Source organism: Hemiscyllium ocellatum, chromosome 43 (genome assembly GCF_020745735.1).
Source record: "Hemiscyllium ocellatum isolate sHemOce1 chromosome 43, sHemOce1.pat.X.cur, whole genome shotgun sequence".
NCBI lineage: Eukaryota > Metazoa > Chordata > Chondrichthyes > Orectolobiformes > Hemiscylliidae > Hemiscyllium > Hemiscyllium ocellatum.
In genome coordinates this window covers 10946505-10973410 of record NC_083443.1, presented here as the reverse complement: position 1 = coordinate 10973410, position 26906 = coordinate 10946505, and the positions used below count along the sequence as shown (strand labels likewise).

The window sequence follows — 26906 nt, the reverse complement described above, 5'->3', positions numbered from 1 at the left end:
GAAGTAATTATTGGTTGGACATTGGCTATGATTAGTCATGGTGAATTTACCATGTGTGCTTTTTGCATTTGTCGATTTGGAAAAGGTGCAATGAACCTTGAGTCCTGCTTTCTGGGGAGTTTGAAGGGAAGTGCAATTTGAAATAATCCACCTTACTTACCTGTTACCTGGAATCACACTGGCACTTAAAATCATAGACCTGATTCCTTTTGCCAGGGAGACCAGAATGAGGGAGCAATCAATTTAAAATGAATCCAGTCAGGAGCTATTTTTCTGTCTCCTACAGAGATGGGTGCAGTTTGAAAGAGCAAGTCCACACTCGATCAACTCAATGCCTTTGTTTTGTGTTTTACTATTCCGTGATTTCTTAAATGTGGGACTTGCAATGACAGAGAGTGCCCTGAAACATTGAGGTGGGAATGTGTGTAATGAGATGTTGCAAGGAGTCTTCACGGGGACTTGGATGGACTGAATGGGCTGGGTGTGAAGCTTGCAGATGGCATTTGATGTGGAGAAGTGTGAGGCTGTACACATATAAAAGTATAACTGTTTCTTAAATGAGATTCTGAAGTGTCCTTGCTCATAAGTCACTGAGAATCAATGTGCTGGTGCAGCATGCAGTTAGGAATACACTGAAACACACAAAATAGGAGCCAGAATGGGCCATTCAGTCCTTTTGAATCATCCAACTCAGTACCCTGTCCTCATTCCTGAAGAAGGTCTCATGTCCGAAACATCGAATCTCCTGCTCCTTGGATGCTGCCTGACCTGCTGCGCTTTTCCAGCAACACATTTTCAGCTCACTTTCTCCCCATACCCTTTGATCCCTTTAGCTGTAAGAGCAATATCTAACTCCTTCTTGAAAGCATTCAATGTTTTTGGCCTCAAACACTTTCTGTGGAGAATTCCACAGCTCACGACTTTTTGGGTGAAGATATTTCTCCTCATTTCTGTCCTAAATGGCCTACTTCATGTCCTTATACTATGACCCATTATTCCAAATTTCCTGGTCATTGAGAACATCCTTTCTATCCTAACCCTGTTGAGTCCTGTTAGAATTTTATAGCTATGAAATCCCTCCTCATTCTCCTAAACCCCAGTGAATATAGTCCTAACCGATCCACTCTCTCTTCATACATCAGTCCTGCCATCCCAGGAATCAGTTTGGTAAACCTTTGTTGCACTCCCCTCCATAACCAGAGCATCCTTCCTCAGGTAGTGAAGCTAAAATTGCACCTAATAGTCTCACCAAAGCCCTGTACAATCGCAGCAAGGTAACCCTGCTCCTGTACATGAATCCTCTTGCGAGGACGGCCATTTATCTTATTTTGACCACCCCCCAAAAAGCCTGTCCCCATCATCTACAAGACACAGACCAGGAGTGTGATGGAATATTCCCCACTTGCCTGGATTGGTGCAGCTCCAACAACACACAGAAAACTCGACACCACGTGGAATAGCAGATTGATTGGCATGATGTTCACAAACATCCATTCCCTCCCCTGACCCTCAGTAACAGCAGTGTGTACAATCTACAGGATGCACTCCAGAAATTCACCAAAGGTCCTGAGACAGCACTTTCCAAACCCATGGCCACTTCCATTTAGAAGGACAGGGGCAGCAGATACATGGGAACACCACCCCCTGCAAGTTCCCCTCGAAGACACTCACCATTTTTGACTTGGGAATATATTGTGCTCCTTCCCTGTTGCTGGGTTAAAATCCTGGAACTCCCTCCCTAAGGGCATTGTGGGTAAACTTACAGGGCACGGACTGCTGCAGTTCAAGAGGCAGCTCATTACCACTTTTTCAGAGCAATAAATGCTAGCCTATCCGGCAACAACCACAAACAAATAATGAAAATAATCTACTTGCAGTGTCCGTTTATCCACTTAATTGAATATTCTGAGCCATGCAGGTACAACTAAAAATCAAATGTGTTCAAAAATATAAATTAAAATGAACGCAATATTCTTAACCTAGCTACAGCTCTTGCACACAGTTATGTCCTGCAATCTCTTTCAGAATCCCGTGAGGTTGGTAACAAGGAATTTCTAATGCATCGTAATAAAGATTGTGGTTGAAGCACTTTACAGTTCCAGAGGCATCTGTAATGATGGATGCTGAGACAGCCTTTCCATTTAATGCCATTTCATCAGACCGCTGAATATTTGTCATGTTTTCTGTTTTGTTTTGTTTTACAAATGCAGGGGTGTAGTGGTATTGTCACTGGGTCAATAATCCAGGCTAGTGCTCTGAAGACGATGGATTTGAGTACCACCATTTAGATAAATTTAAATTCAATTGACAATTCCGGAATTGAAAACTAGTCTCAGTAATGTTGATCTGTTATAAATGTTCACCTGATCCACTAATCTCCTTTTTTAAGGAAGGAAATCTGCCTTCCTTACCCCGTCTGGCATACATGTGACTCCAGGTCCACTGCCCTCTGCAATAAGGGCAGTAACTCTGTTCAAGGGCAATTAAGGATTGGCAATAAATGCAAGTGATGCCCTCATTCCACGAAAGAACAGAAAAAAGGAGCATTTTAACGAAATGGGAGCATTCATATACAATACACGAATTCACTGCTATCTATCAGAGCTGTTCCAGGGGGGTCCCCTTGAGCAAATCATACAATGCTACTCTCACCTGTTCAAAGGTCACTCTGCTCCCCTCCTCTCCATTCCCCTCAGAGGTCTCCAGTTCCTCCTAAATGCTTCCAGCAAATCCAACCACCCATGCCTCTCCCTCACCAAAGTCCTGGGTGATCATTCCAATTGGAATGGTTCTGTTCCCGATTTATACCGTTCCCCTCCCACCTCCACCCCCCAACAATGTGAAAGGGAAATACCTAATGTTTTGTTTACGACTGCACTTTCAACTCTTAACTCCTCCATCTTGGGACAGAGTGATTTTCAAGTCGTGTCGGCCTCAAGTCTTTGATTGTTACACTTGGAACCACAGTTTTACTTGTCCAGTAATATCGCAGCCTTTAAAAAAGTGTATTGTCAGTACACGAGAGAGAGGGGATGGAAATGTTAGAAGGTGAGAGAGTGGGAGGAGAAGGCTTGTGTAGAGTATCAATACAATGTGGACTCATTGGGTTGAATGGTCTGTTTTGTACATTTCCGTGCAGTTAGTATTTGTCAGCAGATGATACCTGGCCGGGGAGAAGATCAGCGTGAAATATAATTCTAAACTTGCGACTGTAGTGTGCCTGAATGGAGGTATTTCAGAATTCGTATAAATGATCTTTTGTGCACATGCACCAGTGTTGAGTTTCCCACTCACCACCTGCTGATCCCAAAAGAAAGACTTGCAACTATAGTAGTCTTTTTATGAACAAAGCAGCTAGATTCGGACATTTGACCTGTCAAACCAGCTCTACCACTGATGAGATCATGGCTGATCTGCTTGTGGTGCACTTTTCTGTCTGAAAGCCTTGACTCCCTATCTGAAACCTATCGGAAACCTATCTCTCTCAGCCTTGAATAAATACAAAACCCAGCCTCCATTGTTTTTTAGCAGTTCCATTTTTAACAGCTCTGAGATTAAAAAAAAACTCCTCATCTCTCTCTCTCTCTCAAAGGGCCAACCTTTTATTATTAGGTTGCGTCTCCTCGTTTTAAGTCTCTCCCACATTTTCCCTGTGTCTACCCAGCCCGTGTCCCCTCAGCATTTATAATTTGAAAACCCTTGATAAGAAATGACATGTATCCCAGGAATGAGTCAAGTGAATCTTCTCTGAACTACTTTGACCTCATGATGTCCCAAAATCCCTGTCCTTTGTTACCAATTCAGTGATTTTGTGGTTTATATAAAACATATGGAATGCTGGATTCTATTTGTGCTCAAAGAGGTCCCGCAACAGGCATTGCATGAATAATCTGTTTTTAGTGAGTTTTAGCTTGAGAGATAAATATTGATCAGAATGTCTGAGAGAACATCTCCGTTCTTCTGTCAATAATTTCCACCTTGATGCCTTGGTTTAATATCTCATTTAAAATAATGGCACATCAGACAGGATTGTGGTCACTTGACTCTCCAGCGGACTGTTCGCCTTGCATTGAGGTGCTATATAAATGGAGTCTCATTAGAACAGTCTCATAGGCACCCAGCAACATTTGGCTACTCTCAATCTCACCCAGATTTCTTTCCCCTTCAATGGTGAGGTCAGTGCAGGAGAAAGAGAAAGAAACCCACATTGCTAACTGACAGAGTTAGCAGTTACTGCCTTTTGCTGTTGAATTCATGTATCGCTGGACATCGGAGTGTGTCGGGATGGAATGAGCTGCCAGAGGAAGTGGTGGAGGCTGGTACAATTGCAACATTTAAGAGGCATTTGGATGGGTATATGAATAGGGAGGGTTTGGAGGGATATGGGCCGGGTGCTGGCAGGTGGGACTAGGTTGGGTTGGGATATCTGGTCGGCATGGACAGGTTGGACCAAAGGGTCTGTTTCCATGCTGTACATCTCTGACTCACAGGATCCCTCTCACCAAGATCTCTTTCACCCTTGATCTCACCGAGATCCCTCCAGCACTCAATCTCGCCGAGATGTCTCTATCCCTCAATCTCACCAGATCATCCTGATTTTCAATCTCACTAGATCCCCTTGACTCTCAATCTTATCAGAACCTCCCTGGTCTTTGAGATCACTAGATTTCTCTAACATTCAATCTCACTGGCTCTCTCCAATCCTCAATCACACCAGATCCTTTTACAAATGGGACAGTGATGTTGTAATTTTACTGTAATTCATTTTCTCTCATTCCAGATGGCATCAAAGTTGTGGGCATAGTGGGCAGTGAAGAAGGTGATCTGAAAATACAACACACTCTTGGTTGGATGGGCTGAGGAGTGGCAGATGGAGAGATAGAGAGTCAATGGTGAGGGTTATGGGTCGCTGGTTAAAGATGCAATTTAGGGTTGGGGGGAGGGTCTGAGATCAATGGTTAAGGATGAGGGTTGGAGTTAATGGTTGAGGATGGGATTTTTGGAATTTGGGTTGAGGGTGAAGGAGAGAGGTTAGTGGTTGAGATGAGGGTTTAGGTTTAGTAATTACAGGGAAGGGTTAGTGGTTATAGTTAGGTGATGACAGTTAGTGTTAAATGCTTTTGCCAACACAATTGCCCCTGTATATGCTTGAACAATAAAAATACTGAGACCATCATTTCAGGTTCAGCTTCTGTCTTACTGAGCTAATGTACCGTGAACCACTCACATGATGGAAGTGACTACAGGTCCTTACAGCGTGCTTCCTGCTGGTGAAGTCACTCATCAGCGAATTGAATGCTCCTGAGAGATTGGCTATTAAATACCCAATAGCTGCCCTGGAGTTCCTCTCACCCCGATTCGTTAGACAATTAGGAACCACCTCCAATTGTTTTTGCTGCACAATTCAATTTTAAAATTTCACGCTTGGAAATTAGTGTTCGATGCACAAACCAATGCATTTTACATCAAAGTTTCAGCTTGAACATAACAGTGGCCCTAGCCATGGAATTGTAATTTGTAGCGACAGTGTGATTTGCAAATGATAAGGTGAAAACATAAAGATGTCCGGAAGGAAGTAATATTTAATATTCTGATTGTATTAGAATAAAGTATCTGGCTGAAGAGGGAATGTGATCATTCTCGAGAAATACAGTAGACCAAGGTGCTAACTGATTTGAAATGAAAAATACCAGACAAAAAGCAACAAGAGCAGGTTAGAGTTTGGGTTGTCGACCATCCCAGAATTTCCTTTCATTTATTTATGGGGCATGGGCATCCCTCGTATTTATTGCCTGTCCTTAGTTTCCCTTAAGCAGGTGTTGGCGAGCTGCTTTCTTGAACTACTGCAGTACATGTGCTGTAGATGGACCCACACTGCCCTTAGGGAGGGAATTTCAGGACTTTGACCTAGCAATAGTGAAGGAATGGCGATATATTTCCAAGTTAGGATGGTAAGTGTCTTGTAGAGGAACTTGGAGAGCTGGCGGTGTTCCCATCTATATGCTGCCTTTGAGGTGGATGTTGTTGTGGTGTTGGAATGTGCTGTCTAAGGATCTTTGGTGAATTTCTGCAGTGCATTTTCTCGATGGTCCACACTGTTACTTTTGAGCATCAGTAGTGGAGGGAGTGGATATTTGTGGATGTAGTGCCAATTGAGTGGGCTGCTTTGTCCTGGATAGGGTCTAACTTCTTGACCGTTGTTGGAGGTGCACCCATCTAGGCAAGTGGGGAGCATTCTATCACATTCCTGACTTGTGCCTGGTGGACAGGATTGTAGATGTAGGTCCAGGAGTCTGCAGAGATAGCAGATGGCTCATTCGGGTATTGCTGAGAGTAACCCTTGAATTTGCTTTCCCTGATAACAGGAAACCTTCTAGTTCTCAAAATCCCTTGGCTTAAAACTGAGAGTGATGGCATTTGATTCTTAGCTTCTCTGATGCTGATGAGGTGAATGCAAGGGCATTACCAAACAAGTATCTTCTTATTAGTAAGGAGATCAAAGGGAGAAGGCAGGAGATAGGGTTGGGAAACAGTTCAACCGTGTTTGAATGATGTTGATGGGCCAAATGGCCTAATTCTGCTTCTATATCTGTCAGACCACCCAGAATATGTCCACTCAGATTTGTGCAACATAAACTGGTCCTACTTAGAGTCTTGTTTGGAACTTTGTTCAAGTCCTCTCTATTTGCCCCACTGTTGGTGACAATGCAATGACCTCCCGAAACCTTATGATCTCTGTTCCCCAACAATTAGAATTCTTGAAAGTTGATTAATGTCCCTTTTAGAAGAGTCCCGGAAACAGGGGAGGTATGTGGCCGGGTGGAAAGAGGTGTGGTAGAGATCCAGTCGAAAGGTGTTGAAACAGATGAGATCCTCAGGGACTTAGTCAGACGGATGCTGAAGTTATGTTTGGCATTAGGGGCCGAGACTGGAACACAAGGACACAATCTCTCATTTTCGATGGAGGTTAGGGAGAAATATTTTCCGCCAGAAGATCGTGAGTCTGTAGAATACTTTTTCCTGGGGGATAGAATCTTGGAATATGTTTAAGGCAGCTCTTGGCCAATGGAGTCAAAGGGAAAGTAGAGTTGAGGCTACAGTTGATCTAGCCATGATCTTGTTGAATGGCAGAACAAGTGGCCTACTCTCACTCCTGATTTGTGGGTTGGCATTTATTAACCTCTCCCTGCCACCAAATCAGAGTCTTCTGATCGAGATGACCAACTTAAGGCTTGTATTTCTTTGCCACCTCTGCTGCGCCTTTACCAGTCAAGGCCTGCTCCACTCCATGTGTGCAGGGACATGCTGGCATTGCCCTGTGGTGTTTGGGGGCCGGGCCTTGGGTGCCCACTGATGTCACTCTGGCAGCAAATGCCATCTTCCCCCTGCTTCAAGAGTTCTCACTAGCCTTTCACACTAACCCTGTCTGGTCCACCAGCACTTACCTGGTTGATCTCCCCGCTGCAGTGAGGCTGCTCTCTGTGCCTGTCTCCCCACGCCTGGCTCGGTTGTCACCTGCAGCACCTCCTGCTGCTTGGAGATAGACCATTCACCTTTTCAAGGCCTGGTGACAGACAGCTCACGGCCTGATAAACCTAACTCAGAGCCCCTGGAAATGGCTGCTATGGGATTTGTCTGGTCAGTGGAACCACCACCATTAAATTTGGGCAACACTTCTCCAGCCAAGAGTTCTGCCTTTAGCTCGGCATTAATTAATCTGATAAGATCCTGGCTTGGATTGTTTTGTGTCTTACAGGTGCAGCATAAATATGAATAGTTGTTGTAGATGGACCAAATAATTTTGAATCCCATCGCTTAGAGGTTCCTCTTGGATACCCAGAGGAAACGAAGTAGGATGCCCTCAATGGATAACCATTCTCACGCCCTGTTTACTCGCATTGCATTGGCCAGCTGCCCTTTGTAATCTGCTGGGTAGCCAATCATGTGGTTTTCAGCAGCCAATGAATGAGGGAGGTCTGCTCGGCTGCTGGGACCCAATCTGGGACCAGACTCTGCTTTATCCTATTTCACCGACAGCTGAAGCTCAGTATCCTTTGAGTTTTTCTCCACCAGAATAGATTCATGTTTCACGATCCTCTGTCGCGTAGGGCTCTGGTTAGAAATCTAGAAAAACCAGATGATCTAGAAGGGTGGAATGGTGACTCTGTGGTTAGCATTGCTGCCTCATGGCGCCAGGGATCCAGGTTCGATTCCAGCCTTGGGCGACTGCCTGTATGGAGTTTGCACATCTCCCTGTGTCTGCGTGGGTTTCCTCCCACGATCCAAAATGTGAAGGTTAGTTGGATTGGTAAAGGGAAATTATCTCATAGTGTGCAGGTTAGGTGGATTAGCCATGGGAAATGCAGGGTGACCACTAAAGAGTGTGTGAAGGCTAGGTATTGAGTACAGTGATCTTGCCACAGAACAAGTGCCTCAGGGAATGAATAAGATTTTGCAAGGTCTCCATTTCTCTTTAAACTCCAAAGGCAGCCATGTTGAAAATTGGGTAAACAGTTACCTGCCTCATTTAGCCTCCTGAGAGTTATTCTACAGGGAGTTGCCAGGTACATGGCTGCTTCTGCTAAACAAAGGCTGGCAACGAGGACAATGCTGGCCTTGGTAAATGAGATCCCTAGGCCCCAACCTCAACATTATACCCCAGAGTGAAACACATCACTGGTTGCCCATTACACACGGCGAGGGTGATGGAAGTAAAAATCTTGAGAGATGAGTTCAAAGATGTGCAGGCTAAGTGGATTGGCCGTGCTTAACTGTCCAGGGGTGTACAGGCTAGGTGGAATGCCCATGGGAAATGCAGGGTTACAAGGATAAGGTTGGGGGCTGGATCTGCGTGGGAGGGTCAGTGCGCTCTTGATGGACCAAGTGGCCTTTTCCCACATTGATTCAAAAGTAGGAGTAGGAACCTTTGTACTGGACATCCCTGGCCAAAGTAGACATCATTCCTGGATCCAGTCTGTTCATCCCTGTCTGTCTGAAGTTTGTACATTTCAGTGAGATCCGTTCTCATTTTTCTAACCTGCAGTGAATCCAAACCCAGGTGACCAATTGATCAGCTCAGTGGGCAGCCGCCTTTAGAAGGTTGTGAGTTCAAGTCCCTGAATTTGAGAGCTGAACAAAATTAAGTTTGCTAAAGTGGAAGTAGCATTTCCCTGTCACGTTTTGTTTTTAATTCATTCATTCGCAGGATGTGAGTGTCACTGGCTAGACCAGAATTTCTTGCCCATCCATAGAGGGTAGTTAAGAGTCAACCATGTTGCTTTTGGTCTGGAGTCACATGATTTGATTTATTGTCACATGTACCTATTTACAGTGAAAAGTTTTGTTTTGTGTGCAGTACAGGCAGACCAGAAATGCAGTAGGTTAAAAGAACAGAGTGATGAATACAGTGTCACAGTGCAGAGAAAGGGCATGGAGAGCAAGATAAACATTATACTTAAGATTTGAGAGGGCCATTCAGAAAGTAGGCACGATGGCTCAAAGTGGCTCGATTCTACCCTTGGGTGTCTGTATGGAGTTTGGACGTTCTCCCTGTGTCTGTGTGGGTTTCTGCTGGGTGCTCTGGTTTCCTTCCATAGCCCAAACATGTGCAGGTTAGCTGTGGGTAATGTAAGGTTATAAAGTAGGAGGATAGGTCTGCACAGGATGCTCTTTGGAGGCTTAGTGTGGACTTGTTGGGCCTAATGGCCTGTTTTCCACACTGTTGGGAATCTAAGCGTTGCTCAAATGTAATAACAGTGGGGAAGAAGCTAGTTTTGAATCTGTTGGTATGTGAGTTTACATGTTTGTAGGCCAGACCAGCTAAGGATGGCAGTTTCCTTCCCTGAAAGAGATAGGCTTTTCCTGACAATTGACAATGGCTTCACGGTCATCATTAGACTCTTAATTCCAGAGTTTTAAAAAAATGAATTTAATTTTCACCATCTGCCATTGTGGGATTTGAACCCAGATACCCCAGACAATTAGCTGAGTGTCTGGATTAACAGTCCAGCAAGAATACTACTAGGCCACTGCCTCCCTGGAGTTTGAGGTAGCAGGAAAGAATCCTGTGGTGCTATTTTTCCTTGAATGGGAAGAGAAGGTCTCCTTGAAGTTCCAGCCAATATTTATCCTTCATGCCAGATCACTGAATCCAATTGCTTGGATTGTTATCACCTTGAAAATAAAAGAAGATTGCTGTGTACACAAGATGTGGAGGAATGGCGACCAAAAGACGAGCTTTGGGACATGTAGTAGGTGCTGCATAAATGCAGGTTTTGTTTGTTTCTCGCTTGGTTTTCCAGATGTGTGTCAGCTCTGAAGCTGGCTTTGAAGGGCACAGTTTCCATCAGCGAACCTTTGACTCAGCAACATCTTAAAGAGGAGAAATAACACCATTGTTTCTTTCCTTTACAGAATGAAAAGACTCTGGGCCATTCTGCCAGTCGTTCCAGCAACATCTCAAAGGTATGTCCTGAATTTCTGATGTCTGCCTTGCCATTGACCTTACAGTTGGTCATTCTACCCCTCAAGCCTGCTCTGTTGTTCAATATGATCCCAATTGAGCTGATTGGGCCTTAAATCCACATTCCAGACAAGCGCCTTGATGACCTTTCACCCTTTTAATAAGGATCTACTCACCTCGTCTTAAAAATAGTTGAGAATTCTGCTTCCATCAACCTTTCAGTAAAACTCCAAGCAAACAAAATTGCCCATTCTCTGTTTTAAATGGGTGACCTAGGGAGAGGTGGGCGCCGCAGGGAGTGGAGTGCATCATTTCCTTCTCCAACTCTATTTTGATTTAGTCCCTGCCCTCCCCTTCACTGTTTTGATCACACAGCATTGCCCTTTGATGTGAAGGGCACTGCCTGTCACAGGCCACCCGGGTGTTTTCCTATCTTCCTGGTGATGGAAATTGAATAAAGATTTGTGCACTTTGTGTCTCTCATGGTGTCTCACACCTGCACACACACACACCATGGGTGCTGGGAAAAATAAGCACTACCTCAGTTAGGTACTAGTGTGGGGGTTAATAAAAAGAAGAAAAAAAAATTAAATGGGTGACCTCTGATTATTTAACAGTGACCCCTAGTTCTAGATATCCTGATTCTCCTGCTTGTCAGGACTCTCCACCATCCCAAGAAACTCCTGTTTCAATCAGTCACTTCCCCCTGCTAAACTCCACCAGATACAAGCCTAACCTGCCCAACCTTTCATCACTGGATGTTCCATTCCATACCAGGTATTAACCTAGTAAAGCTTCTCTGAACTGCCTCTAACCTCGGTCCAACTCGTCCAGGCCGACCAGATATCCGAAACTCACCTCATCCCATTTGCCAGCACTTGGCCCATATCCCTCTAAACCCTTCCTATTCATATACCCATCCGGATGCCTTTTGAACATTGTAATTGTACCAGCCTCCACCACTTCCGCTGGCAGCTCATTCTATGCAAGCACCACCTTCAGTGTGAAAACATGGCCCCTCATATTTACACCCTTCCTTGAATATGGAGACCAATACTGTACACAGTACTCCAGATGTGCTCTCACGAGTGCCTTGATAACTGAAGCATTAGCTCCATACAAGACGCGATATCGACATTTCCCTAACTAGACTGTTCAGGGATGTCATTACACACCTCTGGAGCAGATGGGGGGAGCTTGAAACCAGGCTTCCTGGCTCAGAGGTAGGGACAGTACCTCTGCACCCCAAGAACTGATATATTTCAAACTGCTAGAAAACAATTAAGGTACTTTAATTATAAATCACTGTTGCTGTTGTAGCTGTACTCCTGTTTAAATATAATTACTTTAAATCAACCAGTTATTACACACCCCTGGAGCAGGTGGGACTTGAACCAGAATCTCCTGGACTCGGAAACAGGGGCACTATCACTGAGCCACAAGGGCTCCTCATGTCCTGGTGTACGTTTCCTTGGATTAAAAACCTCAGTCCCATCAGCCGCTGGTTAAAGTTCTACTGACTGATTGACTTGACAGGAGGATGACACCAGTGTCCTTTTGGATTTAAGATAATGGCTGACTAATGCTGTCCTTGGCACTTGGAACAATTAACCAGTTAATCACTGCTGCCACTAATGAAGAAGCGAGCCCAGAGAAGTATGATTTCTGGAACCTGCAAGAGTTGCCGAGTTGTTTTCCAGTTTTGATTGCAAAGCACACATTGACAGGGCCCCCCTGTCACATCTTCAGGGGAATCTAGTAAAAGGCGAGTTAATCATGCCTGAGGGAGAGTCATATCAGACTCTGTGTTAACTCCATTTCTCTCTCCGCATATGCTGCTGAGTTTCTCCAGCGTTTTCTATTTTTATTTCAGATTTAATTCAGCATCCCTGGTATTTTTAGCTAATTCGACCAGACCCTGGCCTGCCTCTTGACGTCATTTGCCTGTCTTGCTTCAGTGACCATTTTAACGGCCCAATTCCTTTGTTGCCCAACTGTTTAATGTGGGCAATAACCTCCAGGAGACATACCTTATTCACTTGCCTTGACACACCTTGGCTGTTCTGTTCCGATCTCCCTTGAACCAATACAGCTGACTCAACTTCCACATGGGCTTTCATTTGGAAAATTCGATCCTGGATTTGGGTGTGACAATCAAGGGCAGTGTTCACTGCTCATCTCTAGCTGCTTACCGTGCTGCTACAGTTCAGAGGCAAACAAATCCCTGGTCATGTGGGGTTCGTGTATTGTGCTAGGGTGCTGGGTTTTGCAGCTCCATGGTTTGATCTGATTCACAATAATTCAGCTACTTCAACATCTGCTTTTTAATGTTTAGAATCATTCAGAAGATTACCTTCAGTTGAGAGTTTCTCTGTCTCTGGATTAAAACCTTTAAAAGACATTTGGCCAAACAACATTTCTTCACAAAGCTCTTCGATAACACTCTCCTTTTAATTCTGGTAAATCCAAACAGAAGCTCATCACTAATTATCTTTCCTTTGCTAGATTATGCAGTATCATGACCTTTTTGTTTAAAATTTATGAATAGTTTTTTTTTGTAGCCTTCTGGTTTCTTTTTGCAAGCCCTAGATCTTAACTATGCACAGCACAGCACAGAACCCACATGAGGCTCAAAGTTTGACCACAGGCCTCTTCCTGCTCCCCTGAGGCCTAACCACTTCAGACAGAGCCTAAATACCCAACTGTTGCATTCCCAGGCCTTCAGGACCAGAAGTTGAATTCACCAGCTACTTACCTCTGTGTCACAGGGTGGGGGAGGAAATGAAATCGCAATTTTGTTCTCTCCGAAAGCACCATTAAGTGATTGAGCAAGTGCTGAGGGAATTAAACTGGCAGTGATCACGGCTTTGCTACAGCCTGACCCTTTCTAATAGGTCAGATTGCTATTTATTTAGTGAGAGAACAAACCAACTTTTATACTTTGACGATAAAAGGGTCCAAAAACCTAAAGGAGATTCTCTGGTGATTTGTGATTTGTATCAATGAACAAGTTGAGGCATTGCTCAGCTCAAGGACCTGTATCCTTCACGCATTCCAACTAGAATCACTTTTTAAAAAGTTAAATTTAATACTATAATGGGAAGGAATTGGCCTAGTAGTATTATCGCTGGGTTATTACTCTAGAGACCTAGGCAATGTTCTGGGGATCCAGGTTCTGAACCGTCCATCGCAGATGGTGAAATTTGAATTCAATAAAAATCTGGAATTAAGTGTCTAATGTCATCATTCATCTAATGATAACCATGAAATCATTGTTGGAAAAACCCATCTGGTTCACTCATGTCCTTTAGGGAAGGAAACTGCCATCCTTACCCAGTCTGGCCTACATGTGACTCCACACCCACAGAAATGTGGTTGACTCTTAACTGCCCTCTGGGTAATTAGGATGGGATAAATGCTGGCTTAGCCAGATACACTCTTCATCCTGTGAATGATTTTTTAAAAAAATCACAGAGAGATATCATAAAACTGCTTTGTCTAAATGAACCTTGGGTTTGGGCCTCAATTTTCAAACTCATTGATGGAGCTTTCCCTCAGAATCTCTTATGCACTTGTGTCTCACGGCCCTAGTTGCTCGTAAGGTGGGCTACAAACTGACTGGCGCCTGTATGGTTTGACCAGGAGTCGTAAGAGATCTTTCCTTTAACTTGTCTTCCTTTAACATTCCCCTTTCTCCTCCCACCCCACCTCACAATGTGCCACTGGCTTTAATCACACCACCATTGGTTGCCATGCTGTCAGCATCCTGGGCCTGAAGGTTTTGGATTTCCACTTCGGCCTACCTCCTTTTGAAGTTGCTACTGAAACCTTGTGCCTTTGACAGTTCTCTGGATTAGGATAACCCAGGCTGTGGGCCCAGTCAGTTTTCAATCTTCTCGCATACTCAGGGATTGAAATCCCTTCAGCAGATTACAATGTGTGCTGATTTTGTTTTAATCCCAAAGCTTTATTTTCCTGGTAGAGAACCGTAGGCGATTGGTGAAGTCTTAACAATCAGCCTCCAACACTGCCATCTCATTGACATTGAGTAGTCGCTGTGGGAGAGATAGATGGGTGCTTCCCTGCCCTATCGCAGGATATTATGCTGCAGACCACACAGTTGTTGAGTTAATGTCCTACAATCCTGCCAACCCCTTTGCTGCTCCCCACCCTGAACTTGCCATTCCTGTGACTCTGGTCTTTTCTGTAGCTCCTCCCCTCAAACTTTGTTTGCCTCACCAATGGTGGTCAGGTCTACAGGGGTCAAATTGTGGGGTACACTTCACAAAGTCAACACACCAGACGTTGGCCTAGCGCTATTATTGTTGGGCTACTAATCCAGAGAATGTTCAGGTTCAAAAGATGGTGAATTTTAAATTTAACAAAAATTTGGAATTGAGAGTCTAGTATCGCCAACTTTAAGGGCATTTAGAGTCATAGAGATGTACAGCACGGAAACAGACCCTTCGGTCCAACCTGTCCATGCTGACCGGATATCCCACCCTAATCTAGTCCCACCTTAAATGACCATTGCATAAACATATGGATGAAAATGGATAGATATGCTTTGATTGGTTCCATAGGACAGCGCAACACTGAGGGTCGAAGGGCCTGCATTGCGCTGTAATGTTCTATCTAAGGATGACCGTGAAACCATTGCAGTTAAAAAAGAATCATCTTGTTCAATGATGTGCTTCAGGGGAAGGAGGCTGCCATATTTACTTGGTCTGGCTACATGTGACTCCCGACCCATAACCTTTCATCCTCTTCCCTCCTTTAACTACCTCCCTTTAGAACCCAGCAATCTGAGTGAGCTTTCCATAGCGCTGCTTTCCCTTTGTCTGGAATATGCTGGTGCTCGCTGTTCCCTGCAGGGGTGAGGGTGTAACGCTGTGGTTTCACAGGATTGATGGGCATTACTTTCAAAGGTGATACAGACACAGCAATGTTTCAAAGCGTCCTCTTAAAAAGATTCCAGAGCAAAACGAAAATGTCTAAAAGTGTAACTTAATCAAATCTTGGGATTGTTGTGGTGCAGAAGGAGGCCTTTTGGCCCAATGTACCTAATGTCCTTCAGAGAAGAACACCAGCTATGTGCCTGATCTGGCCTACATGCAGCTCTCCAGACCCACAGCAACGTTCAATTCCCTGGTCCCAATGTCCTGCTTTTGCTCCATTTTCCTGCTCACAGTTTCTATCCAACTAACCATCCAATATCCTCTTGAAAGCCTCATTTGAACCTGCCTCCACCAAGTTTACAGGAAGCGCATTCCAGACCCTAGCTACTCGCTGTGTGAAACAAAATCATTCTTGCTTCTTTTGCATGTCATTTTATATCTATATCCTTTTTATTCTTGTTTGTTTTAAGAGTTCAAGCAGTTTCTCTCTCTTGAACTTCCCAGCCCACTCGTGGTTGTGAAAATTTCTATGAGCTCTCTCATAGAATCCCTACAGTGTAGAAGCAGGCCATTCAGCCAGTCAATTCCACACTGACCATCTTCTGAAGAGCATCCCACCCAGATCACCCCCATTCTCATGGCTACCCCACTTAGCCTGCACATCCTTGAATGCTATGGGCAATTTAACACAGCCAATCCACACACCTTTGGACTGTGGGAGGAAACCAGAGCACCTGGAGGAAACCCACGCAGACACGGGGAGATTGTGCAAACTCCACACTGACAGTTGCCCGTGGCAGGAATTGAACCTGGGTCCCTGGTGCTGTGAGGCAGCAGGGCTAACCACTGAGCCACCATGTCATCCCTAGGAGAACAGTCACAGTTCTTCAATGTATTCTCATCACTGAAGTTGCTCATTCCTGGAACTATGCTTGTAAAGCCTACCTACCATTAAGGTATTCTTCCATGGGATGTGGGGGGGTGGGGGGAGGGTGCTGTTGTTGCCCATTCCAACTTACCCTTTATTCCAGTGTCTTGCTTGAAGTTTTCAGTGGGCAGTTGAGGGTCAATCGCATTGCTGTTGTTCTGGAGTCACATATAGAGCAGTAAGGATGGTAGATTTTCTTCCTTAAAGGATATCACTGAACCAAATGTGTTTTTGCAATCCATGATCGCTTTACGGTCAACATTACTGAGACTAACTTTACTCGTCCAGATTTTATTTATTAAATCGAGATGCCACCAGTTGCAGGAGTGGGATTTGAACCCATGCCTTTTCAACATTAGGAGAAAGTAAGGACTGCAGATGCTGGAGTTCAGAGTCCAAAAGTGTGGTGTTGGAAAAGCACTGTCAGTCAGTCAGCATTCGAGGAGCAGGAGAGTCAACGTTTTGAGCATAAACAGTTCATCACATTCCTGATGAAGAGCTTCTGCTTGACACATTGATTCTCCTGCTCCTCAGATGCTGCCTAGCGTGCTGTGCTTTTCCAGCACCACATCTTTTGCCCTGTTTCAACATTAGCCTGGCATTCTGAGTTACTAGTTGGGGGGTGGGGGTGGGGGTGGTGGCGAATATTACCATTATGCCACTGCCAACCCATAATAATATCACAGTGGCCTGCTTGTATCTTAATGCCCTGCTAGTTTGCAACTAAACAAAGTGCAGAGCTCGCCAGGGAAGAACATTTGAAAGAACACTGCAACTTGACTGGAAATATCCAGTTGTACTGTGGCCATGTTACTGCGACCACTGGCCTTCTGATCCCATGGAGTGTGTCTGAGAATTTGAACTTCATTCTTTTAATAAAAGCTGAAATGCGAAAGTTGACGTCCATAAAAGTGACCACCCGAAGACATAATCAAAACCCATTGGGTGGACCAATATCCTACAAGGAAGGAAGCCCTGGTCTGGTCTGGGGCTTCCAATAGCTCCCATTCTATGTAATCTGCTCTGAAATGCCAGTGGAGCAATGTCTCTTTTGTACTCCTGTGTTGCATGACCAACACTGAGGTCCTCCACCATCCTGGGGTTAACATTGATCAAAATCTGATCTGGACCAGCCATGTGTGCTGGGTGCTGGCAGGTGGGACTAGATTGGGTTGGGATATCTGGTCGGCATGGACGGATTGGACTGAAGGGTCTGTTTCCATGTCGTACAGCTCTATGTGACCAGAAGAGCAGCTCAGAGGCTGGGAAATTTACTCTCCAAGGCCTTTCCACCATCTACAAGTCAGGACTCTAATGGAAAACTCCCCACTTGCCTGAATGAGTGCAGCTCCAGCAACATTCAAGAAACTCTAGACATATCCACCACCACCATCATCATTCACTCCCTCCGCCACCAGTCGCAGCAGTGTGTACCCTCTTCAAGATGCGCTGTAGGAATTCACAAAAATTCCTTTGTTAGCGCCTTCCAAACCCACAACTACCACCATCTAGAAGGACAGGGGCAGCAGATACTTGGGAGACACCACCACCTGCAAATCCCCCTCCAAGTGTCTCCCCATTCTGATGTGGAAATATATCGACCCCGTTCCTTCAGCGCTGGGTCAAAATTCGGGAACTCCCTCCCACACAATTTTGTTGGTACACTACATGGCGAGCAGTGGTTCATGAAGGCAGTTCACCACCAACCTCTCCAGGGCACTTAGGGACGGGCAATAAATGCTGACCGAGTTAGCAATGCCTTCACCCTGTGAGCGGGTGTTTTAAAAACAGCCGAGGCTCCTGCAGATGCTGGTCAACTGTGACCACCTCAAGGATTGTCAACAAGTGCTGACCTTGCCAGTGATGAGAATGAATAATATCAATGATGTGACAGAGCATGTCTGTCACATGGCACAGGATGATTTCTGCAGCACAGGATCTACGGGACAGGTTTATTTTATAAAAGTATTATTTGGGTCACCTTTTGAGCGATGGCGCTGAAATCCCTGCTGTTCTCCAGAGGTCAATGTGAACTGGGAATGCTCCGCTGTGCTGTGCTGCCTGGGGACTGGTGCTCAGCTGCCCTGCTGTGTCTGAGGGTTGCAGTTGGCACTGGGCAGTGCATTGTGCCAGGGGGTGGCACAGTGGCTCAGTGGTTAGCACTGCTGCCTCACAGCACTAGGGATCCAGGTTCAATTCCAGCCTCGGGCAACTCTCTGTGTGGAGTTTGCACATTCACCCCGTGTCTGCATGCGTTTGCTCTGGGTGCTCCGGTTTCCTCCCACAATCCAAAGATGTGCAGTTTAGGTCAATTGGCCAAGCTAAATTGCCCATGGTGATAGGTGCATTAGTCAGGAGTATATTTCATTGGGGAATGGGTCTGGGTGGGTTACTGTTTGGAGGGCCGATGTGGACTTTATGGGCCGAAGGGCCTGTTTCTACACTGTAGGAATTCTAATTCTAATTCTTCACAGTGCATGTTCTCACCTCGACACTTTCTGGTGGTTCTGCCAGTTGCAGAAGGGAGTTATGATACTGGGCGAGGTACTGTTTTTATGTGGGAGGGAGTTGAAAACGGCTGCATTGTTGTAGTAACGTGCCTTGTCTGGTGTCATGGCAGGTTGGTAGCCCGACTTCAGTGACCGCTCCTCGCAGTTTCTCCCAGACCTCGGTCAGTCCCTCGGACCAGGACATCTGCAGGTAAAACTCACTTACGTCCTCCGTCATTGAGTGAACATCATTAATATTTGGGGCTGTCCTTTCTCTCTCCCCTTCAGCATCCGTCTGGATGCATAGCTGCTTTGAGAAGCACTGATGCAACGTAGGCTGCGATCATTGCAGCTTTAGTACCTGGGATAGTCTAGTCTGGTGCAAACTAAAATCCCAGCATGACATTACTCGAGGCACTTGGATTTACCTCCTTGGAAGTGGAGGAGATGGTTAAACAAATTCCTTTCTCTTTAATCCAGTGGTCTTTTGTTGGAGATGACATCAGTGTTGACAGCGATGCTTCACTAGTCAAATAGTCACATCATCCCAGGTCATTGGTTAAAAGGACAACTTTGAGATTAGAACTATTAGCATTACAATGTCTCAATACCTTATTAAATTAGTACAAAAACTTCCTTTTTTTTGGCTGCAGGTAATCCCTTTTAAAATGGGACAGTGTGCTCTATTTAAAATGTGATAGCATGTTTATTTTGGCACATTAGAGTTCTTACAGTATGGATTGAGGCCCTTTGGCCCATTGTGTCCGGTGTGTAACAGCATATCCTTCCCCCCCCATATTTTTGTGCTGCCAAAGCTCAAAGAAAAGTCCCTACAAGCGACTTTGGCAGAGCCGGCCTGAGTGTAAATACAATCTATCCTGAGTTTTTTTTTTGTTTTTCTTCATTTCTTCTTCCCCCTCCTTTTTCCCGTTTGTTCATGCTCCCTGCTTTCCCTGCATGCAGCTCAGACGCTGTTCCCCGTGAGCGTGCGGCACACAGTCCTGTGCAGACTGCGGTTGTCCTCCTGAGTAGGCCCGATGGCAGCCCTTCCCTGCCACCTGGGGCTGCCACCACCAGCACCGTCATCAGGCAAGACCTGACCCCGAGAGCCAGGAAGCGAAGCTCTGTGGGAGAGGAGTTGGCCCATTTCCTTTGGTCGGGGGATCGGCTGAACCATTCCAAGTCTCTCAATGACATGCACACGAAGCCCCGCGATCGAACCGACAGCGGCCTGAGCTTTGGTGACAAGACGTGCTCCGATGGCAAGTTAACGCCATTGCTGGGGACGAGGACCAAGAAACTGCAACGCGGCAAAAAGCAGGAGCGTTCTTCCAAGGCTCGGAGATACAGCCTGAGCTCTCAGGTGCTGCCCTCTGGCTCGGGCCTAAACAACAGCCGCTTGACGAAAGACGGCCTGTGTGTCGTGGAAGTTGCAGTCAGCGACGGCGAGCCCAGCACTCGGATGTCGTACCTGTATCGCTGCTTCTTCCCTTCCTCGCGCGCCCCCAGTGGGTACACACTGAGGACCCTCCTGGAGCCCAAGCAGTGCAGCCCGCGATTGCCCGTCGCCAAGTCGTCTGCCGACTCCTTCTGCTCCGGCGACATCGGAGACGACGATGTTTTTGAAGATGATTCCGCTGCTGCTGGTTTGGAAGTGAACGCTGGAGACCAGCGAGCTCCTCTTTGCTCATTCGAGGGAGACAGCGACCTTGAACGTCCTTCCCTGACGTCTCTGAAATGGTGCCCCACGTCCCCTCTCTCACCATCCTGGGAAGTGTGCAGGTTGGTTCTTCAAATAATAGCCCCCGCCCCCACCCACCCCTCCCATTGCCCCCCACCCCACCTCACACCCTCCCTTAAAGCCTCCTTAAACTGTAAGCCATCTACACCTCTCGCTGTGCTACGCTATTCCTTTCCGTGATTGGCTAGACTGTAACATGGTGCTTGGTAGGAGCTTGCTTTTAAAACGGTCAATGGATTCCTGCTCTTTGCTCATGAGAGCAACTGCCCACTCTAGATCTTCCAAAGTTTCATTTTCACCAGGAGGAGCCTGATTATCGAGTAACAGGAGTCTGAAATACGGCTGAAACTGGGGGACTTGGGGGGGCGGCATGATAGCTCAGTGGTTAGCACTGCTGCCTCATAGCGCCAGGGTCCCAGATTCAATTCCAGCCTCGGGCGACTATCTGTGTGGAGTTTGTACATTCTCCCTGTATCTGCATGGGTTTGCTCCGGTTTCTTCCCACAGTCCAAAGATGCACAGGTTAGGGTGGATTGGCCACACAGAATTGCCCGTGGTGTTCAAGGATGTGCAGGTTAGGTTGGTTAGTCTTAGGAAATATAGCAACAGGATGGGGGGTGTTGGGTCTTTGGTGGGATGCTGGTCAGTATAGACCTGATGGGTTAAATGGCCTGCTTTCACACTGTAGAGATTCTATAAAACATCTCAATATTAAAGTGAACACCCTGCAGGCAAATATCAACCCATTTGTTATGTCCCTTGTTTGGGTTCATGCCTCACTTACTCCAGTGTTGTTTCATAACATCTCTGAACAGGCTATTTAGAGAATTGATGTCCCTTGGTTAGGTTCCTGTGACCCAGCAGTAGTATGCCTACCTCTGGCCCAAGGGACCTGGGTTCAAGTCACACCTGCTCCAGAGGTATGTCCTAAAGTCTCTGAAGGGGTTGGTTAGAGAATAGACGTCCCTTAGTTTGGCTGTGCAGAAGTGATAGAGGTTTAATTGGTGGCTCTGTATATAAAGATAACTTGTCAGTAGCAAGGGTAATGCTTCACTGAATTGATTTACTTCTGCTTTTGAGAACAACCAACCCTCGTTACAGTTGTGGTAAGACCATGTAGAATCATAGAGTCATAGAATCACACAGCACGGAAACAGACCCTTCGGCCCAACTTGTCCATGCCGACCAGAAATCCTAAACTCATCTAGTCCCATTTGCCAGAGTTTAGCCCATATCACCCTAAACCCTTCCTATTCATGTCCCCATCCAGATTCAAAAAGTGTGGTGCTGGAAAAAGCACAGCAGGTTAGGCAGCATCCGAGGAGCAGGAATTTCGGGCATAAGCTCTTCATCAGGAATCAGAATCTTCCAGATGCCTTTTAAATGTAATTGTACCAGCCTCTGCCACTTCCTCCGGTAGCTCATTCCATACATGCAGCCCCCTCTGTGTGAAAAAGTTACCCCTTAAGTGCCTTTTAAATTTTTCCCCTCTCACCTTAAAGCTATGCCTATACTGACAGGAAAGCAGAGTTGAGACCACAGTCAGATCAGTTATGATCCCAGTAAATGGTGGTGTAGACACAAGTGACTCACTGCTGCTACTATGTGTGTCTTGTGCATGAGCCATTCCACTGTAAGATCAGGATTTTCTGGCCGTTGACCCTGTTGCTGTTTCTTGACTTAAGATCTCTCTCACTCTGTCTCTTTGATGTACTGGCTCTTTGGCATTTTTTCAGCTCATTGATTTCTGCGTTGGAGAGTGAGTGAGTCTGGAGGCAGATGCTATAAGTGTTGACATAGTATCATTGTCATTGACAGTCAGCTGAAACTCAGCCACTTATAGAATCATCGAATGCCTACAAGGTGGAAAGAGACCATTTAGCCCATCGAGTCCACACTGACCCCCTGAAGAGCATCTCACCCAGATCCACACTCCTACCCTATCCCCGTAACCCTGCATTTCCCATGGCCAATCCCCCCCCTGGACATCACAGGGCAGTTAAGGATGGCTAATCCCCTTAGCCTGCATATCTTTGAACTCATCTCTCAAGGTTTTTACTTCCATTAAGTTTGCTGTGTGTAATGGTCAGCCAGTACACAATGATGTGTTTCACTCTGGAGTACAGTGTTGGGGTTGGGCCCAGGGACGTCATTTACCAAGGCCAACATTCCCCTCACTGCCATGTACCTGACAACTCCCTGAAGAGAATAACTCTCAGAAGCTAAATGAGGCAGATAATGGTTTACCCAATTTTCAACATGGCTGCCTTTGGAGTTTAAAGAGGAATGGAGACCTTGCAAAAACTTATTCATTCCCCATGGCATTTGCTCTCTGGCGAGATCACTGTACTCAACACCTAACACACTCCAGGTTGGCACTTGATGAATTGATTCAGATGTTCCAATTTCTGGGGGCTTCTAAACCCAGGGGCTATCTGAGAGGCACCACTACATCCAATGGTGAATTCAGGAGAAACCTCTTTAATCAGAGACTTACTGAGAATGTGGAACTCAGTATCACCAGAAGCCATTGAAGGGGAAACACTTCGATGTCTAAGGGGACGTTAGATGAAACTATGAAGGAAAAGAGATTAAAAGAAGTTCTCACAGATGGGAGAAAACACTTGTAGAATATAAGCACAAGAATGGACCTGTTCGGGCAGATGCCCAGTTTCTGTGTTCACTGTTTTAATGAGTAGGGCTGCCCAGTCCTGAGTCAGTAAGTGAGAATTGAGGAGTGTGGGGGTGGAGGGATGGTGCTGGGGTGATGGTGGGGGTGGATGTCACCATTTAGCTTCCAGTATTTGCTTTTCTGGATCAAAATATTACTGAGGGCTGCAACAATCACCTCTGGTCTACCTCCCTCCAAGCCCTTCTTAGGCTTATCATCAGCGGAGGTCCCATCAGAAACTGGAAGAAAGATGACTAGGGCCAAGTGACCTCCAGGCTCTGGTTTGATCGCACTGTCCCATTTGTGATGGGCCTGTTTCTGTGGCTTGGTGATGCAAAGCCTTTGCTTATTCCAGATCAATCAGTCAATTAATTGGTGCATTCTCCGTGGCAACACGTCAACCCATCAGACTCCACTTGCCAACCAATAAGCACTCTCCTCTCCTGTATAAACATTTGTGTTTTGCTCAAATTTTCAAAAGGAAATTGTCGAGTCATGAGCGGCTTTTGAATGTTGTTATTGCAGGCACGTTCGGATCTAAGTTTGTTTTTGAATTTGCTTTGCCTCTGGGGTCTAGTGAGAGCTGGCAACAAGCTCTTTTTTTTTAAAAGATATTCAATGAAATGTTTGTTGCTTCTTTGATGTGGAGGTGCCGGTGTTGGATTGAGGTGGGCAAGGCCAGAAGTCGTGTCGCACCGGGTTATAGTTCAACAGGTTCACTTGAAGTCGCGAGCTTTCGGAGGTGCAGACACAATTGAGGATCTTGAAGGAAGCCTTTAGCTGAACTAACCACCCAAACATGGTCAAGACCTCACATGCCTGAGTGATCCAAGACTCAGTGATGAGAATGGTTGTTGGAAAAACCCATCGGGTTCCCTTCAGTGAGAGAAATCTGACATCCTTACCTGGTCTGGCCTACATGTGACTCCAGACCCACAGCAATGTGATTGACTCTTAACTGAAATGACTGAGCAAGTCTCTCAATACCAGGGCTGCAAATGCTGCCCTCACGTCCCATTGGAAGAACAATTTTTTAAAAAGTTGGGGCAAATGAGAGTGAGAGGAAACTTTTTGAGGAGATGGGATTTGGTGGGATGCTGCCCTTCTTGATTTTCCACGTTTTGAGGTGCCTGCATATGACCTTCATCCTGGAGGGAATCGAGACCTGGTTTGGAATTTATAATCCAGACTGGATTGGGCCATCAAGTCTCGATGTAAAGCGATTGTGGCATTTTCCAAGGACTTTGACATGGACTGGAGGAGGTTTATGCCAGAGGCAGTGAGTGAACGACTGTGGCATTAGGTGGGAATTATTTTAACCTGCGCTTCTTTATTGACCTGAATGAAGTACAAGAGGCCCAATAATGGGGGAAATTGGAGGAACCATGATGTTACCAGTCTGTGGTTGTCAAATATTGACTGTGAACTTTGAACTCCTTGGGCTGCACTTTGAATGAGGCCAGTTGACTTGCTCTGAAGAAAGATTTGCTTTTCCCATTTCCATAAAACTCCTGCCTCCTTCTCTTGGAATCTCAATCCCTGTCCACTTGACCACAGTCACTTTGTGTTCCTCATCCAGTTGAGTTTAGCACAAAAGCGATGGCTCAACTTTTACATGAGTGCCTTGATTAAACTTGTTTGGATAACATTGGTGAATCAGAACAATTCACAAGAATACAAATTGAAGGGAAAAATCAATATTTATACTGTACAGGAGAATGTTAATTGATTAGAGTAAAAAGTGAGGTCTGTAGATGCTGGAGATCAGAGCTGAAAATGTGTTGCTGGTTAAAGCACAGCAGGTCAGGCAGCATCCAAGGAACAGGGAATTCGACGTTTCGGGCCAGAGCCCTTCATCAGGAATGTTAATTGATTGGCAAGTGGACTCCAATTGGTAGAGGCATTGCAATGGACAATGCACCAGGTAATAATCAGTCAATTAACTGATGTATTCTCCATGGAAACATGTCAAACAGTCAGACTCCATTTGCCAACCAGTAAGCGCCGTCCTCTCATGTAGTATAATTATTTGTGTTCTGGCATTCTTGTGAAGTGTCCTGATGCAAGCTTCAACAAAATGTCTTTTTTTCTCAGTGATATTCAAATTCTGTCCCCCGATTATCTTTTATTAATACTTGCCGCTGCTGTAGTGAATAGTTTATGCTGACGTTTGGCCGCGGTAGATGAAGCTCTGTGTAAGAGAAGGTAGTGCATAACCCCAGTTTAAGCAAAGCAGCAACCTAACGCAGTTGTGTGTGAGTTGGACCGCGGTGATTAATGGACTCTACCCTTTATTCAGGATCTGTCACTGTGAAGGAGATGATGAAGGACCCCTCATCACGCCGTGTCACTGCACCGGGAGCCTCCGCTACGTACACCAAGCCTGTCTCCAGCAGTGGATCAAGAGCTCTGACACTCGCTGCTGTGAGCTCTGCAAATATGAGTTCATCATGGAAACCAAATTAAAACCACTGAGAAAAGTAAGTACAAAGCAATAAGGATGTAGGGATTTGTGGGTGAGGGAAGAACAGAGTGGGACTACCTACTTTTGCCTATAGATTTGGTAAAAGTCATTGAGGAGAATATAGGCTTTCTCCAGAAAGGAGGTGGCCTTTCTCCTCCCCCCACAATTAACGTCACACATTCCTGTAGGCACAGTTCTGAGGAAGGGTCACTCCACCCGAAACGTTAACTCTGATTTCTCTCCATAACGTGCTGAGCTTTTCCAGCATTTTCTGTTTTTTGAAACAGAAACAGATGCACCAAGCTATACTGGAAGGAATTCCAGGGTGTGGCGTCATCTTGCCACCTCTTTTTGTTTTACTTTAACGCCCTCTGGATCAGACATTAGGAGCCCTCACCCACTCCTCCTGGCACAAGACAAACCAGCCAGTGACCGGAGGGAACTGTGCCAGTTTCTGCTGTGGCAGTATCCCAGCTAGAGCAAAGGTCCCATCGGGATGATTTTGGAAAAGAGGGCCCAGTGCCCACACTGACGTTTATCCCTTGAACCAACCCCTCAAAAACTGCAGGATTTTGCTGTGTGCAGATTGTCTGGACCCCTCCCTGCTCCCATATTGCAGTTGAGAAGTGTATTTCACCGGGCATGCAGTCCTTCAGGACATCCTGAGGCTGTGGAAGGTGCTGCAGAGACACACACTCTGATTTTGTTTTTGTTTAAATTATTTTTCTGATTGTTGTTCTGCTATGCAATGACTTTGTGTTTGTGTCTGTGTGTCTATGTGTGTGTCTGTGTGTCTCTAGCTGTGGGTTGTGTGTGTGTTTGTATCTGTCTCTGTGTGCTTGTAAGAGTGTGTGTGTGTGTATCTCTCTGTCTATGTCTGTGTGAATGGTGTGTGTGTGTGTATCTGTGTGCGGGTGTCTGTGTGTGTGTATCTCTCTGGCTGTATCTGTGTGCATGTGTCAGTGTGTGCGTGTGTATCTCTCTGTGACTGTGTGCCTTTGTGTGTCTCTATGTGTGTGTATATCTTCTGTCTATGTGTGCGCATGTGTGTGTGTCTGTGTGCGTGTGATGGCGGTGGGGGGAGGAAAGCCTGTTCTCAGAACAGGGCAAATTGTCCTTGTTACAGGGACAGGGAGACAATGCACTTTGTGCCCAAGGGTGCCTCCCACTTTGTGCTGTTCACATCCAGAAGTGAGTTGGTCAAGGATTGAATCTACATTAGCCTGTCTGTCTATTGAAAAGAGAGAATCCAT

The 26906-nt window shown here is 45.7% G+C and overlaps 1 protein-coding gene across 1 annotated transcript in view; it reads left to right on the top strand.

The window, feature by feature from the left end:
- LOC132835101 (uncharacterized) overlaps positions 1 to 26906 on the top strand; it is a 62860-nt gene that overhangs the window by 31025 nt on the left and 4929 nt on the right. Inside the window, exons 2-5 of the mRNA XM_060854415.1 lie at positions 10414 to 10464; positions 18909 to 18988; positions 19741 to 20559; positions 25489 to 25669. Of these exons, the coding sequence (XP_060710398.1) occupies positions 10414 to 10464; positions 18909 to 18988; positions 19741 to 20559; positions 25489 to 25669 (1131 nt within the window). The remainder of the gene's footprint in view (positions 1 to 10413; positions 10465 to 18908; positions 18989 to 19740; positions 20560 to 25488; positions 25670 to 26906) is intronic.